The sequence below is a fragment of the Eulemur rufifrons genome, chromosome 8 (genome assembly GCF_041146395.1).
Source record: "Eulemur rufifrons isolate Redbay chromosome 8, OSU_ERuf_1, whole genome shotgun sequence".
Classification (NCBI taxonomy): domain Eukaryota; kingdom Metazoa; phylum Chordata; class Mammalia; order Primates; family Lemuridae; genus Eulemur; species Eulemur rufifrons.
Genome location: NC_090990.1, coordinates 90,437,566 through 90,454,546, shown reverse-complemented (window position 1 = coordinate 90,454,546; position 16,981 = coordinate 90,437,566). Strand labels below are relative to the sequence as shown.

The 16,981-nt window shown below is 36.7% G+C and overlaps 1 protein-coding gene across 3 annotated transcripts in view; it reads right to left on the bottom strand.

Annotated features, from left to right (window-relative positions):
• The window catches only part of TDRD5 (tudor domain containing 5), an 86,009-nt gene that overhangs the window by 32,159 nt on the left and 36,869 nt on the right, over positions 1-16,981 (bottom strand). For all 3 annotated transcript variants that reach the window (XM_069478403.1, XM_069478402.1, XM_069478404.1), the window contains 6 exons: positions 16,672-16,844; positions 15,159-15,379; positions 9,642-9,854; positions 9,053-9,119; positions 2,703-2,903; positions 2,048-2,206 (listed from right to left, as the gene is read on the bottom strand). In XM_069478403.1, coding sequence (XP_069334504.1) covers positions 2,048-2,206; positions 2,703-2,903; positions 9,053-9,119; positions 9,642-9,854; positions 15,159-15,379; positions 16,672-16,844 — 1,034 coding nt within the window. The remainder of the gene's footprint in view (positions 1-2,047; positions 2,207-2,702; positions 2,904-9,052; positions 9,120-9,641; positions 9,855-15,158; positions 15,380-16,671; positions 16,845-16,981) is intronic.

The following is a 16,981-nucleotide window of genomic DNA, read 5'->3' as shown; positions in this document are numbered from 1 at the left end:
GAGCAGAGCCATCACAGAGCTATGACCAAAATATGACAGAGGGAGGAGGATGTCTGAGAAGACACAATGAAGGAGGTTAACACAAACTGTTAGGATCCCAAAAAGATAAGTAGGAATCAGCAGAGGATGGGTGATTAGAGGTAGGGGTATGTGTGTACATAGCATGTAGGAGTCTTACTATGTCAAAATACAGACTGTGGTGGGGTAGGAGAGTTTTCTCTTTCATAGGGAAGATGGTCTTATTTCATTTCCAGGACTGAACTATGATTACGTGAAGACATCAACAGAGTGATGATATAATATTCTAAAAATTTTAAAGGTTGAATTCAGTTCACTAAGAATGAAGAAATATAATTATTCTACTCCAGTAATAATGACTAAGAAAAATTCAGACTTCAGAAAGTGTTATGGGCATACAAGCTCTACTAATCTGAATATTAACTAGAAATCTAAAATCCTTATTTTGTTTTGAACATGGAACAGGAAACGTTCATACATATTTTTCATCACAGGTTAATCTCCCAGTAGTCAGAATGGCCTTTGGCCTTTCCTTATCTTTTCTAATAATAAGTCAATGAATACTGTAAAAAATCATCTCTATAATTTTATTTTAAAAGTCAAATATAGGGCCGGGCGCGGTGGCTCACGCCTGTAATCCTAGCACTCTGGGAGGCCGAGGCGGGTGGATTGCTCAAGGTCAGGAGTTCGAGACCAGCCTGAGCGAGACCCCGTCTCTACTAAAAATAGAAAGACATTATATGGACACCTAAAAATCTATATAGAAAAAATTAGCCGGGCATAGTGGCGCATGCCTGTAGTCCCAGCTACTCGGGAGGCTGAGGCAGTAGGATCGCTTAAGCCCAGGAGTTTGAGGTTGCTGTGAGCTAAGCTGACGCCACGGCACTCACTCTAGCCTGGGCAACAAAGTGAGACTCTGTCTCAACAACAACAACAACAAAAAAAAAAAAAAAAAAAAAAAAAAAAAGTCAAATATATAAAACATACTAAACAAAAGAATATTTTTATATTTTATTCAAAAAATAGACATATCAATAAAACAAAACACTTTTGGCCCTCAAATTAAATACATCCTATACTGTTATCCCAGTACCAGTTGTCATGAGGAATGTAATCTCAGAGGACATTTTTATTTGTTCAAGACACATTAAGTTCTTACGATATGCTTCAGATGCCTTTTATAGAGTTTAAGTATCCTTTATCCAAAATGCTTGGGACCTGAAGTGTTTTGAATTTTGGATTTTTTTGGATTTTGGAGTATTTACACATACATAATGAGATATCTTAGGGATGGGAAAGGTTCAAATAACTTTTCATTTACATTTCCTATATACCTTAGACATATAGCTTGAAGGCAACTTTATACAATATTTTAAATAATTTTGTGCATGAAACAAAGTTCTGACTGCATTTTGACTGTGATCCATCATTTGAGGTCAGGTGTGGAATTTTCCAATTGTGGTGTATGCTGGCACCTCAAAAAGTTTTGGATTTCGGAGCATTTTGGAATTCTGGATTAAGGATGCTCAACCTATATTTATAATGATGATATGAAAGTACCAAACTGGTAACGTGTTGTAAAGATTAAATTAGCTAATACATGTCACTGCTTTTCAACAGTGCCTGCCATGTAGTATAAGTTCAACAAATAACATTATTATTATTGTGGGCTGGAATAATATGTAATATTATACAATAATATTATTACTGTAAGGGGGGAGTTGACAAATGTTTGTAAAGAATGTAACAAATGACAACACTTGAAGAACCTGCGTGTGTAGAGGGAAGAAGAACAGCATTCAGATTGAGTGTAGGGGAAGTCACAACTGCACAAACACTGCAATGGAATTTAGCATAAGAAAGAAATGATTCAGGAGGAAGCATGACTGGCAAATGAGACAAAGTAATTTTTAAGATCATTGAGCAAAATTCTGAACCTCTCTTAAGTTTTAAAAGCCTCAGTTTCTTCATCTATAAAATAAGGATCATAGTAATAAAAAGAATTACAGTATCTGCAAAAACCTCTTACCAAGGTATGTAACTCACTCTCTTTTGATTGTGGACTTATCTTTCGGTCTTCATTAAAATAGTGGTGTTGGGAAGGATAACCCAGTTCCGTCAAAACAATGTCCTCTGGCCCTCCACTGGATGTAGTGTATAAAGCTAAAGGGTTGAGTTCTCTGAAACCCTAGGATTAAAACAAGAGAAGAAAGGGTTTACTTTTACATGATCAAGAGAGAAAAGGTGAAAAGGTTAGCAGTTAATAATTTTCAAATGCTGTGGAAGTATATTATCTTCCAAATTTAATAGTTAAAAAGTTTCTCCATAATGACAATTTTTGATAGTTACAAAAATATCAACATTAACAGTGATGTAGCTATCACTACCAATAATTGCAAATAATAATGTTGTTCTTCTCTAGGACAAGATAACTAAATACTTTGGGGTAAGAGAATACTTTTGAAATAAAAGTATTCACATTCTAAAGGACACTTTAGCCAAATGTAGTTTTTTTGTGTTCCTCTGAAAATTAAGAGAATGCTCTGCATTAAGAAGACAGGAATCTCATGGGTATCTTTAAGATTAAAGAATAAACCAAATAACCTTCTGAATTAAATTCTCTTGTACCTGGAAATATTGAGATTAAGCAAAATACATTACCAAAAACATCCAGACTGCTCTACCTTAGAAGGGACATTTTCTCGGCAAACAATAGCATGACCCTCTGTTCTCAAGACATGATGGAAATAGATGTCTTCATTTGAGGATGTATCACACAGAAAAATGTTAAGGATTCCATCTACATATTCATCCACTACCCCTACTAAAGGCTTCAAACCACACAACTTCTGGAACTGCAAAATAGCTCTGCATGTCCAGTGTTCCTGAAATATAATCAAGATAGTAGATTTCAGGTGACAGATTTAAACATGCATTACAGTAGCCACATACAAAATGAATTCTGATGAACTAGACATTTAAGTAGAAAAATGAAACAGTAATAGAATAACATATAGGAAGATATTTATGATTTGGGGATGAGAAAAGTGAAAATAAAGGAAAAATGATGAAAATGTGATCATGGAAAAAAATGTAATTACATGATGAGAAACCTTCATTTTCAGAAATGGTGAGTTAGGTTATTAGACCACTCCTCCCAGAGAAAACAACCAAAAATTCTAGTAAAATACTTTTTAAAATATGTCCAAAAAGCATCACATAACTGATAAGCTAGTAACAAATTATCAGGCCAAAATTGAAGGGAAAGTGGGAACTACTTTTGCTTTAAGGGTATCTGATAATCCAGGCAAATCTGAACTTTGGTTCTGACAGTCTAACAGGTCAAAGGGGTGGATATCAAAGCCAGGGTCCATCCATGGTAGGGAGTTTAAATGAGAACTTTCCTTCATATCAAGCTGAGTCCCTATGGGGCTACACTTTCAGGGTAAGAGAGAAAAGAAATAAACTAGCCCTCATATGGATTTGCAGCTCAATTTTCACATCACCAGGGTGTTCCACAAATCCTCAAGCTGTTAATTTAAATTAATATAGTTCCAGACTATACTATAATATAGTGCCAGTATTCCTAGGCACCTGGCAGAAGCAAATGTAAATCCTCTCTGGAGGTAGGCAACCTCAGTCTATGTTATTCAACCATTCTTTTTATTATTTCAGAATATTACAGGGGTACAAACATTTTGGTTAGATAAATGGCTTTTGTACCATTTGGGTCAAAGTTATAATGTGCCCATCCCCCAGATAGTGTACACTGTACCCATTAGGTGTGAATTTACCCATCCCCTCCTCCCTGCTCCCATCTGCTTGGTTCCTGATGAATGTTATTTCCATATGTGCACATAAGTGTTGATCAATTAGTCCCAATTTAATGATGAGTACATGTGGTGTTTGTTTTTCCATTCTTGTGATACTTCACTTAGAGGAATGGACTCTAGTTCCACTCAGGTTAATACACGAGATAGTAGTTCACCATTTTTTTGTTTTATGGCTGAGTAGTTAGTACTCCATGATATACATATACCACATTTTATTAATTCACTCATGGGCACTTGGGTTGTTTCCATATCTTTGCAATTGTGTATTATGCTGCTGTAAACATTAAAGTGCAGATGTCTTTTTTAACAGAATGTCTTTTTTCCCTTTGGGTAAATACCCAGTAGTGGGATTGCTGGATCCAATGGTAGTTCTACTTTTAGTTCTTTGAGGTATTTCCACACTACTTTCCACAGAGGTTGTACCAGTTTGCCATTCCCACCAACCATGTACAAGTGTTCCTATCTCTTTGCATCTACACCAGCATTTGTTGTTTTGGGACTTTTTAATAAAAGCCATTCTCATTGGAGTTAAGTGATATCTCACTGTGTTGTTTGTTTTTTGAGACAGAGTCTCACTCTCTTGCCTGGGCTAGAGTGCCGTGGCCTCACTGTGGTTTTGATTTGCATTCCCCTGATGATTTGAGATGTTGAACATTGTTTCATATGTTTCTTGGCTATTAGTCTATCTTCTTTTGAAAAGTTTCTGATCAAAGACTCAATACATTTCACAACAGCAACAAAGAAAATAAAATACCTAGGAATACATTTAACTAAGGAGATGAAAGATCTCTACAGGGTGAATTAAAAAAAAACACTAAGGGAGGAAATAGGAGAAGATCTAAACAGGTGGAAAACCATACCATGTTCATCGATTGGCAGAATCAATATTGTTAAAATGTCTGTACTACTCAAAGTGATCTACAGATTCAGTGCAATGTCTATTAAAATATGAACATCATTTTTCACAGATATAGAAAAAATAATTCTATGTTTCATATGGAAGCAGAAAAGACCCAGTATAGCAAAAGCAATCTTAAGCAAAAAGAATAAATTGGGAGGCATCAGTTTACTAGAGTTCAAGCTATACTACCAGACTACAGTAACTAAAGCAGCATGGTACTGGCACAAGAACAGAGACTCAGGCCAATGGAATAGAACTGAGAACCCAGAAATAAAACCATCCTCATATAGCCAGCTAATCTTTGACACAGCAGACAAAAACATACACTGGGGACAAGAATCCTTATTCAATAAATGGTGCTGGGAAAACTGGATAGCCACATGTAGAAGATTGAAACAGGATCTGCACCTCTCACAAAAATCAACTCATGGTGGATAACAGACTTAAACCTAAGGCATCAGGCTGTAAGAATTCTAGAAGAAAATGTTAAAAAAAACTCTTATAGACATTGGCCTAGGGAACGAATTTTTGAAGAAGACCCCAAAGGCAATCACAGCTACAACAAAAATAAATAAATGTGACCTGATCAAATTAAAAAGCCTCTGCATAGCCAAGGAAACTGTCATGAGAGCAAACAGACAACCTACAGAATGGGAGAAAATATTTGCATGCTACACATCCAATATTTGCATGCTACACATCTGACAAAGAGCTGATAACTAGAATCTATATAGAACTCAAAAAAAATCAGGAAGAAAAAATCAAACAATCCCATTAAAAAGTGGGCAAAGGACATGAACAGAAACTTTTCAAAAGCAGACTAATGGACAAGAAACATGAAAAAGTGGTCAATATCTCTAATCATGAGGGAAATGCAAATCAAAAACCACAATGAGATATCACTTAACTCCAGTGAGAATGTCTTTTATCAGAAAGTCCCAAAACAATAAATGTTGGCGTGGGTGCAGAGAGATAGGAACACTCATACACTGCTGGTAGGACTACAAACTAGTACAACCTCCATGGAAAGTTATATGGAGATACCTCGAAGAGCTACCATTTGATCCAGCAATCCCACTACTGGGTATTTACCCAAAGGAAAAAAGAAATTCCACAAAAAAGACATCTGCACTAGACTGTTTATAGCAGCACAATTCACAATTGCAAAGATATGGAAAGAACCCAAGTGCCCATCAATACATGAGTGGATTAATAAGATGTGGTATATGTATACCACGGAGTTCTATTCAGCCACAAAAAACAATGGTGAGAGAGCACCTCTTACATTATCCTGGATAGAGCAGGAGCCCATTCTACTAAGTGAAGTATCACAAAAATGGAAATAGAAGTACTACATGTACTCACCATCAAATTGGTATTAATTGATCAACACTTATGTGCATATATAGTAGTAACATTCATTGGGTATCAGGCATGTTGGGGGGAAGAGGGGATGGATATCTTCACACTTAATGGGTGTAGTGTACACTGTTTGGGGGATGGACATGCTTGAAGCTCTGACTGGGGCAGGGCAAAAGCAATATATGTAAGCTAAACATTTGTACCCCTGTCGTATGCTGAAATAAAAAATAAAAAGAAAGAAAAAGAAATTGCAGATGACACAAACAAATGGAAAACATGTTATGCTCATGGATTAGTAGAATCAACATTGTTAAAATATACCTACTGCCCAAAGTGACTCATCAATTCAACATAATTCCCATCAAAATACCAATGCCATATTTCACAGATCTAGAAAAAATAATTCTATACTTTGTTTGGAACCAAAAATGAGTCCAAATAGCTAAAGTAATGTTAGGAAAAAAGAACAAACCTGGAGGCATCACATTACCAGACTTCAAACTGTACTACAAGGCTATAGTAACCGAAACAGCATGGATTGGTACAAAAATAGAGACAGAGACCAATGGAACAGAATAGAGAATCCATATATAAAACCATCTAGGTACAATGAAGTTATCTTTCACAAAGCAGGCAACAACATACACTGGAGAAAAGAAGCCCTATTCAATAAATGGTGCTGGGAACATTGGATAGCCACAGGCAAGGTAATGAAACAGGACCCCTATCTTTCACTACTTGCAAAAATTAATTCAAAATGGATAACAGACTTAAATGTAAGGTATGAAACCTAGAAGAAAATGTAGGAAAAACTCTTTTAGATACCGGCTTAGGGAAAGAATTTGTGATTAAGACCCCAAAGGCAATTACAGCAATAACACAAATAAATAAATGGGACTTGATTAATTTTTTTTAAAAAGCTTCTGCACAGCAAAGGAAATAATCAACAAAGCAAGCAGACAACCTACAAAATGGGAGAAAATATTTGCAAACTATACATCTGATAAAGGGCTGATATCCAGAATCTACAAAGAACTCAAACAAATCAGCAAGAAAAAAAACAACCAACCCCATTAAAAAGTGGGCAAAAAACACAAACAGAAACTTTTCAAAAGAAGATAGACAAATGGCCAACAACCATATGAAAAATTGCTCAACATCACTAATCATCAGGGAAATGCAAATTAAAACCACAATGAAATATCACCTTACCCCTGTTAGAATGGCTTTTATTAGAAAGTCCAAAAACAACAGATGCCAGCATGGATGCACAGAGAAATGAAAGCTTACACACTGTTGATGGGACTCCAAATTAGTACAACCTCTATGGAAAACAGTATGGAGATTTCTCAAAGAACTAAAAGTATACCTACCATTTGATCCTGCAACTAGATACCCACCCAAAGGAAAATAAGTCATTTTATCAAAAAGACACTGCACTGGAATGTTTATAGCAGCACAATTCACAATTGCAAAGATGTGGAATCAACCCAAGTGCCCATCAATGCATGAGTGGATTAACTAAATGTGGTATATGTGTACACACACACACACACACACACCCCCACACACCATGGAGTACTATTCAGACATAAAAAATGAATTAATGTCTTTTGCAGCATTTTGGATGGAACTGGAGACCATTATCCTAAGCGAAGTGTCTCAACGATGGAAAAACAAATACCACATGTACTCTAATATTTTGGAACTAATTGATGGGCACACATGGGCACAGAAAGAAGTAAAAATCATTGGAAATCAAGAAGCGGGGAGGAGGGAAGAGGTAAAAACCTACCTAACAGGTACAAGGAACACTATTCGGGTGATGGGCACACTTACAGTCCTAACTAAAGCATTATAAAAGCTGTTCATGTAACAAAAACATTTGTACCCCCTTAATACTTTGAAATAAGATGGGGAAAAAAAGTATTTATGGTATAATGCTAAGTGAAAAAGCAGAATACAAAATAATACACTCTGATTACTATTTTATGTAACCCTGAAAATCCTATTAAAACCCCTTACTACCAATATCCAATAAAAATAAACTAGAAGAAATACAGAACAAATTTCTAAACTGGATATGTTGGAGTGGTAGGATTATTGGTAACTTTTTTTTCCTGTCCTCTTTACTATCGTTTTCAGATAAAAACATTTTAAAAGTAATAATCCACTTACATGTAAGCAAATGATAAGTTGTTTACATTAAAAAGACAAATATGTTGTAATGAATGTGTAGGTATGTGTTATTAAGAGTTCTGAAGGAAAAATATAAAGTTAGGTGTATAACTACATAACAAACGTACCTATGTGAATGAAAATGCCTCCTGCTCTGTGCCACTCCAAACCTCTCCCACAATATTACTAGAGAACTCTCTTAAACACACACACATGACTGTGGTAGTTCCTATTTACACCTTGTAGTTGCTCCCCAGAACCCTAAGGGACAATGTTCAGACTTCTGGACTGTGGGTCTCCACATTAGGTTGCTGCCTGTTTCTTTGACATTATTTGCCATGCACCCACTCCAGCTCATCCTATATTCTGTAGCTGTATAACTACTTAAAATTTTTCAAGTTTGAGATGTTTCATGCTACTCTTTCTTTGCCTAAAATGCCTTTCCTTCTCTTGGTCCATTTATATTCCTAATCTTCCTCCAAAGTTCCTCTCAGATTGCACTGCTATTATGAAGCCCTCCCTAGATTACCTTGGATATAGACAAGTAGTCTTCCTTTTGTACTTCTACCACACACAGGAAAAACCTCTATTATAGCAAATTTGACACAATACAGTTTGTTTCTATGTGTTGATCTTCCATATGATTTCTTTGAGGACTAGTTCCACGTTATATTTTTGTATCCTGAAAACCCAAAACTGTTCTTGATACCTATTAAGGCCTCAAATGTTTGCTGATTAAGTGGAAAACAAGCAAACATACCTCTACTGGTCTCACCCAAGCCAAAGAACAAGGGATGGCCTGAGCTGGAAGCTTTGTGTAGCAGCACCTGCAATAGAGAACCAAATATATAAATATTTCATATTTTAAAAACTACATTTTGTGGGATGTCTAATCCATTTCTTGATTTTATTTATTCATACAATTTCAGAGTATTTTATTCATCAAATTTAAAATTAATGTCTTATACTTTAAATCAGTCTAAGAAATAAAACTATGAAACATAATGGTTTTTGAGAACCATGCAATTATCAGTTCAACCTTCCTGCTATATTAAATGCACCTCTTAGCATGAGCCAAAGAATCATTTTCTTCATAAGACACTGAAATTTAGTCTCGTAGTCCACTGAAATTCACAGTTATGTGAAAGATGACACAAGAGATTATAATCCAACTGCAAAACTAAATAACCAGTTATCAAATGTGCACTATGAGAAGAGGGATGGAAAGGAGGGAAGGATGGAGGGGGGGAGGAAGGCAAAAGAAAATGAAGAGAGATCACCACCTCACAGAGCTTCAACACTGTGATTAAAATTTAATTAGTCCATTGTTCTTATTATATTCAACTCACTTGAGGAACCTCAGAGAGGACTTCTGAACGGTTCCAATATTTCCAAAATCTGGGTAGAACACTTCAACTTCCTGCTTCCCAAGGACTCGATGGATAATGACCCGATACCACCACTTATCCTCCGAAATCCTTACACAACAGAGATGTCCGGGTTGGATAAAATATTCGGGCATGACATAGCGATCAGAAACCAGCTGATTAGAATAACAGCGCCTGTGGAGTTTCATAATACAGAGAAACCCATAGGGGAAGAAAAAATTAAAGATCATTTTTATTGATGTAGTAAGAGCTGGAAAGTCTTGGCAAACTGCAAAGACAAAATCTTGCCTTTTTCAATCAGCTAATGCTTATTAACGTCAATTGTTTTCTGTTTTCTTATCCAAGTCCCTTCTCTTCACTAACAAACTTCTTCAAAGAAAAATTTATATCCTCGTTTTCTTATCTCACATTGTCTGCTGAATAGAATGTAATCTGACTTCATTCCCCAGCACTCCTAAAATGGATTAGTTTTAAGACATCAATGACCCATTAATTCCCAAATCTAATGGCCTCTCTCCTCTGCCTTCAATACACTTGATCTCTGCAGCATTACACTATCTTCTTTCAAACTCTTTCCTATTTAGTTTCTTTTTTTTTTTTTGAGACAGAGTCTCACTTTGTTGCCCAGGCTAGAGTGAGTGCCGTGGCGTCAGCCTAGCTCACAGCAACCTCAAACTCCTGAGCTCAAGCGATCCTCCTGTCTCAGCCTCCCGAGTAGCTGGGACTACAGGCATGCGCCACCATGCCCGGCTAATTTTTTCTATATATTTTTAGCTGTCCATATAATTTCTTTCTATTTTTAGTAGAGGTGGGGTCTCGCTCTTGCTCAGGCTGGTCTCGAACTCCTGAGCTCAAACGATCCGCCCACCTCGGCCTCCCAGAGTGCTAGGATTACAGGCGTGAGCCACCACGCCCGGCCCTATTTAGTTTCTAAGATAATTTTCTCCTACTCCTTCCTTGTCAATGATTATTTCTTTATTGGCTCTGTGTTGCTTGAAAAGTTTAGGGTCACTAGGATCCTATCTTTAGGAAGTATTAACAATAAGAGCTCAAGAAACAGTAATCTGGGTTCAAATTCTGACTCCATCATTTACTAGCTGTGTGACTTTATCTTTCTGTGCTTCAGTTTCCTTGTTGAAGATGGAATAAAACCCCAGTTAAAATATTTAGGATAGTGTACAAATGTAGTAAACATTAATAGCTAGTATTAGCTATTTATTATTATTCTTCCTGGACACTGTCTTATCTACTTTCACGTCTTATACCACTACTGAAAACGTCATGATTCCCAGTATTATCTCTAGAAGACCTTGCATCCCTCTTCCAGCTTCAAAACTGTATTTCCAACTATATGGAAGACATGCTAGTTGTCCCTTAAAACCCATTCTCCTCTTTTCTTTTCCCATTATAATAGAATGCCTAAATTTTAATGGGGTCTATGGCCATTCAGATTTACCAGGCTCCCTTGCATCTAGGTATAGCTACATGAATACTAAGTTCTGGCCAATAGCATATGAGAAAAAATAAAGTCTAATTGTGAAATGGTAACTTTAATGTGTATTTTACCACCATGTCCTAAAAAGTGTGAAAATTCCAGCTTGTGTCTTTAAAAAAGGCATATCTACCAACACACACTTCTTTTTCCCCTTCCTAGTGGAAGAATGTGGTGGTGAGTCACCTCCAAGACCACGGGGATAGGGACAGCACATTATTTGGGGCAGCAAGATTAGGGAACATCTGCATCTCTAACAGGGACGGAGCTGCTATATAAGCCTGTATTGCTTATACCTGGGCTATTATGGTAAGAAGAAATAAACTTTTATCTTCTTTATGCTACTACAGTATGTCTTTGTAACAGTGGCTAAACCTAATCCAAACTAATATTGTTTATTCAACATTGCCAATTGACTACCTCACAGTCTCCTTAGAGGCATGATGTGCAAACTTCTAACTTCTCACCCCAGCTCAAACCTACCCAATCTCTAAAGCCAACAGTTTTTATAGTCTCCTCCTCTGCCTTACTCGTCTCAACTCCATTCTTATCACCTGACAATTTCACTTTCCTAACTTCTCTCCAATTTATCTCTTCCTTTCTACTCTCACTCTCACCAAGACTAGCCTATTAATGGATCGTCTTCCCTTCACTCCATCCATTTTCTGTACCAGTGGTCCCCAACCTTTTTGTCAGCAGGGACCTGGAAGACGATTTTTCCACGGACTGGGGGCAGGGGGATGGTTTAGGGATGACTCAAGCACATTACATATATTGTGCAGTCAAACCTCTCTGCCAATGATAATCTGTATTTGCAGCCACTCCCCAGCGCTAGCATCACTGCCTCAGCTCCACCTCAGGTCATCAGGCGTTAGATTCTCATAAGCAGCACAACCTAGATCCCCGGCATGTACAGTTTTCAGTAGGGTTCAAGTTCCTATGAGAATCTAATCCCACCGCTGATCTGACAGGAGCGGAGCTCATGTGGTGATACAAGCTATGGGGAGAGGCTGTAAATACAGATGAAGCTTCCCTCACTCGACTGCTGCTCACCTCCTGCAGTGTGGCCCAGTTCCTAACAGGCCACGGACTGTACTGGTCCGCAGCCTGGGCGTTGGGGACCACAGTTCTATACTACAAGTAGAATTATCTTTCTAAAATACAAATTGTTGATATCCTTCCTTTCTGAAAACCTTCAGTGGTTTCTCACTGTCTACAGAATAAGTTAAAACTCCTTCCCCTGGTACTCAGAATCTGGCTCTTCCCTAGTCTTCCAGTTTCACTTTCAGTCATTGCCTCCCAACCTTACCTAGTGCTAACTTCACTTTCCAATTTATTGTTCCCAGAGCAGACTACTCACTCCTTTGTTAATGTTGGCCTTGGTGTTAGTGACAGGACCTGACTATACCTACTCACACCTTGACTGGCAAATTCTAACTTGTTTTGAAGGCCCAGCTCAATTATCTCCTCTGTGAAGCTTTCCTCAACCTTAGACAGACCCACTTCCTTCCACAATATCCCACTTATCCTCTACCTTCCCCCAAGCTAGTCATGGTGTTCACAAAGGCAAAGGCCGTGCCTTACTTATCCTTATAGTGCTAGTGCCTCAGCATCCCAACACCAAACACATGGCAGTTACAGTATTAATAGCAACAGCAGCCAACATTTGAGCTAGACTGTAAGTACTTTAATTTTCACAGTTCTAAAGTAGGTACTGTTATTGTATTATCCCACTTTGAAGATAAGAAGACTAGGCCCAGAGAACTAAAGTAACTTCAAGGTCATAGAGCCAGTGAGTGTGCTTTAAAACACATACAAAAATCTCATAGGCATACTAGAATGGAATATATGATAATATTTTTACTAAATGATTATGTGACTTAATATATTAGGTGTTCTGGGGTAGGAGATGAGTATGTAATGGGGTAAAAAAAAAAAAACAAAAAAACCAAGGAATATTTTTGGAGATAAAAAAATGAAATAAATCATTCTTATATGTGACACCAATATAAAAACCAGACATTGCTGTTCATGAGTAAATCTAAAGTGATTGAAAATGTCCACATTTAACATGTTGTTTCCTAACAAAGGACACAGTTTTTAGGAGAGAAAGAGATAATTTAGTGCTGTAGTTCTCAAAGTATAGTCCATGAACCCCTGGATTCTGATACCCTTTCAGCACATCCACAAGATTAAAACTATTTCCATAATAAATACTAAAGTATTTGCCCTTTTCACTGTGTTGATAATTGCATTGCTGGGATAAAAGCAACAGTGAGTAAATCTCCAGGTGTGTTAGCTAAATCAAAGCAATGGTACCAAACTTCACTTATTTGTAGTCATGCATTTGTCACTGCCATGCATTTACATTAAAAAAGAAAAAAGCAGCCAGTTTCACTTAAAAATATCCTTAATAAAGCAGTAACATTTATTAAGGTTATTAAATGTCAACTACTGAGTGATAGTCTTTTCAATACTCTGTGATAAGAAGCAGAATTATACATAAAGCACTTCCCAAGTTATTTCAAGGAAAAATGTGTGAGTTGTGAACTAAACTAGCTGCTTTTTTTATAGAACATGATTTTTACTTAGAAGATGAACTAGCCGTTTTTTTTTCACCGTATATCATCTTGGCTTGAAAGAACCACTAGCAAACTATGTTTATTCAGACTCAGATATCTGACACACATTTTTTCAAAAATGAAGTGAGCCTATCATTTCAAGGAAAATAACTTACAGTAAATGTTATCAATGATAAAATTCAAACTTTCAAATAGAAGTTAGGATTTGGGAAATGCTGCATCTACTACCATGAGCCTGACAGCTTTCCAATACTTAATACTTCTCTGAGATCAGTGGTAATATTAATGAATGTGATTTTTAAAAAATATTGCATGATGAAATGTGTCAACATTTGGAAGATCTGCATAACTCAGTGAACTAGGTATTTTCGAAATCACCAATACGTGATGTTATAAAGTTATATGTAGGTAAAAGATCCATTCAGGGCTGTTTTCATTTGAGTCTATGCTTAGAAGAGCCCTATGCTTGCTTTAATGCTCTGCTATTGCTATCGTGAAATTCTTAATTTTTAAACAAGGAGCCCTGCATTTTAATTTGGCACCAGGGTCTACAATTACATAACCAGTCTTAATCCATTCAAAGTGCAAAGTAGACCAATGGATTTCAATATAACAGAGTATAAAAAGTTCAAATTTCACATTGCAACTAATCTTTAGGAAACTACCATTTGTCAAGTTTTGGCAGAATATCAAAAATGAATATCCATAATTTTCTAAAAAGGCTATTAAAATACTTTTTCCCAAACTACATATCAGTGTGAGGCCAGATGTTTTCATATCCTTCAACCAAAACAACATAGCTCAACACCAACACATTAAATGCAGAAACAAATCTTAAAATCCAACTTCTTCTATTAAGCCAGATATTAAAGAGATCTGTTAAAATATAAAACAATGTAACTCTAAATTTTTTTGGAAAATGGTTAATAAAATGTTATTCATATTACACATGGGTTTTTAAAGTTTGCAGTTTTAATTTCTATATAAATACTGATAAACAAAGGTTCTCTGGGGTCCCTAATTTTTCTTTTTTTGAGATAGGGTCTCACTCTTGTTGCCCAGGCAAGAGTGAAATGGTGTCATCATGGCTCACTGCAACCTTAAACTCCTGGGTTCAAGCGATCCTCCTGCCTCAGCCTCTCTAGTAGCTAGGACTACAGGTGTGCATCACCAGGCCTGGCTGATTTTTCTACTTTTTGTAGAGATGGGGGTCTCACTATGTCGCTCATGCTAGCCTTGAACTCCTGGCTTCAAGTGATCCTTCCACCTTGGCCTCTCAAAGTGGTAGGATTATAGGCATAAAGCAATGCACCCAGTGTGTTCCTAACTTTTTAAGAGTCCTAAGACCAAATGTCTAAGAACTGCTGATTAAGAGTGAAAAATACATGAAAAATAGACTCCTACCGCATTTCAATCATCATGTCTTCGAGTAACTCTGATGAATCCCTGCTATAGATACGGATGTAGAATTGACTAGGAGAGATGATATACTCCACAAAGACCCCTACAAGGGTACTGGTATCTAACGGTGGGAGTCTGCATAATTTCTTGTCCCGTACAGCATCTGGCGGGATATCAGGGTTTGCCATCGGTAGGTTGAGCTGTGATTTGTTTATCTCTAGTTGCTACAAGTTAAAAAAAAAAAAAATCAAAGAAACCATCATAAATCTCTGGGAAACATTTCAAACCCTATGACAATGTTTCTCAAAGTATATTTCATGAATCATCTGTATCAGAATCACCTGGAAAATTATAAAACACAGATTCTTGGGCTCTAGTGATTCAGACTTAGTGATTCAGAATACTTGAAAATGGGGCCCACAATTATGCATTTAAAAAAAATTCCCCAAGTGACTCTTACCTATGTTAAAATAAGAAAACTACTGCCTTGTGATATTAGGTAAAGAGTTTAAAAATATGTTACTTTTTACAGTTTACTGAAACTGCACTATACAAAATTGAAAATATGATACTGGGCAGATGTGGGGGGGAGGGGATGGGTGTATACCTACATAATGAGTGCGATGCACACTGTCTGGGGAATGGACACACTTGAAGCTCTGACTCGGCGGGGGAGTAAGGGGGTACGGGCAATAATATACATAACCTAAACTTTTGTATCCCCATAATAACCTGAAATAAAAAAATATATATTCAGGTTGAACTAAGGTAGATTCTCATCCTATCCAACCATATCAACTGCCAAAGGTAACTTTAAGGAACAGGTTAAATTTCAGATTAGTATTCCTACCAAAAATAGGGTTTCTCAAATATTCTCATTCTAAAATATATTATTTGCCCCTAGGCGTTCCTATTGTCCTCCAGAAAATATAGCAGGCTCTCCAAACAAAATTTTTTCCTTCCAAAAAAGAAGCCAGGTATAGAGAGTAGAAAGAAAGAGGAATAAGCAATTGATTCCTTGGTAACAGCAAAATAAGTAATGAAGAGATGAGAACACAAAAAGGGAGAATTATGTGTGAAGATATAATAAAAGAGAAAAAACTAAAAGCACCCTATACTTGAGGATGGGTGTAGAGGCAATTTGCCACAGTTGTTGAGGCACAGAGCCAAAACAGAGATCCTCAATTCTTCCCTCTAAAGCCCCTGAGCATTTTCAAGACTACACTTTGAAACACATGGATAGAGAATCAGCAATGTCATCATGAGAGAACTATCAAACCTCAAAACCATCTGAAAACTTAAAAATGAGCCTTGAGGGAAAAAGCTAGTTACATAAAATATTGAAAATTAGAACAAATGCTATATAAGGTAACTTCAAAGATCTGGTGTCTTCCAAGAAATGAAAAATCTAGAAATAAAACTTTTCTAAAAGGAATTTTGGTTTAAGGAAATATTCATTCAATTACTTTCCATAATGCTGAATCTCCAGTGCAGAAAGTCTTTAAACTTCACTCACCAGCTGTAAAGGCTTCACCACCAGATTAGGCTTCTTGCCAATCTTCTGTTGTGGCTCTTTATGGTTTTTTGAAGGGAAATCCCATGAAGTCTCCTTGATAGCAGCAGTAGACAGTGAATTTCTAGGGGGACTGGATACATAAGCTTTGGCTTCTATTTTCTTATCTGATTGAACTAAACACAAATTTCTGACTGATGAAACAGCTCCATCTGAAATGTCCAATAGAATAGCCTATACATATTTGTTAAAATAATTGTTCAAATGTTACTAAGCACATTCTTTATGCCAGGCACTGGGGAGACAATGACAA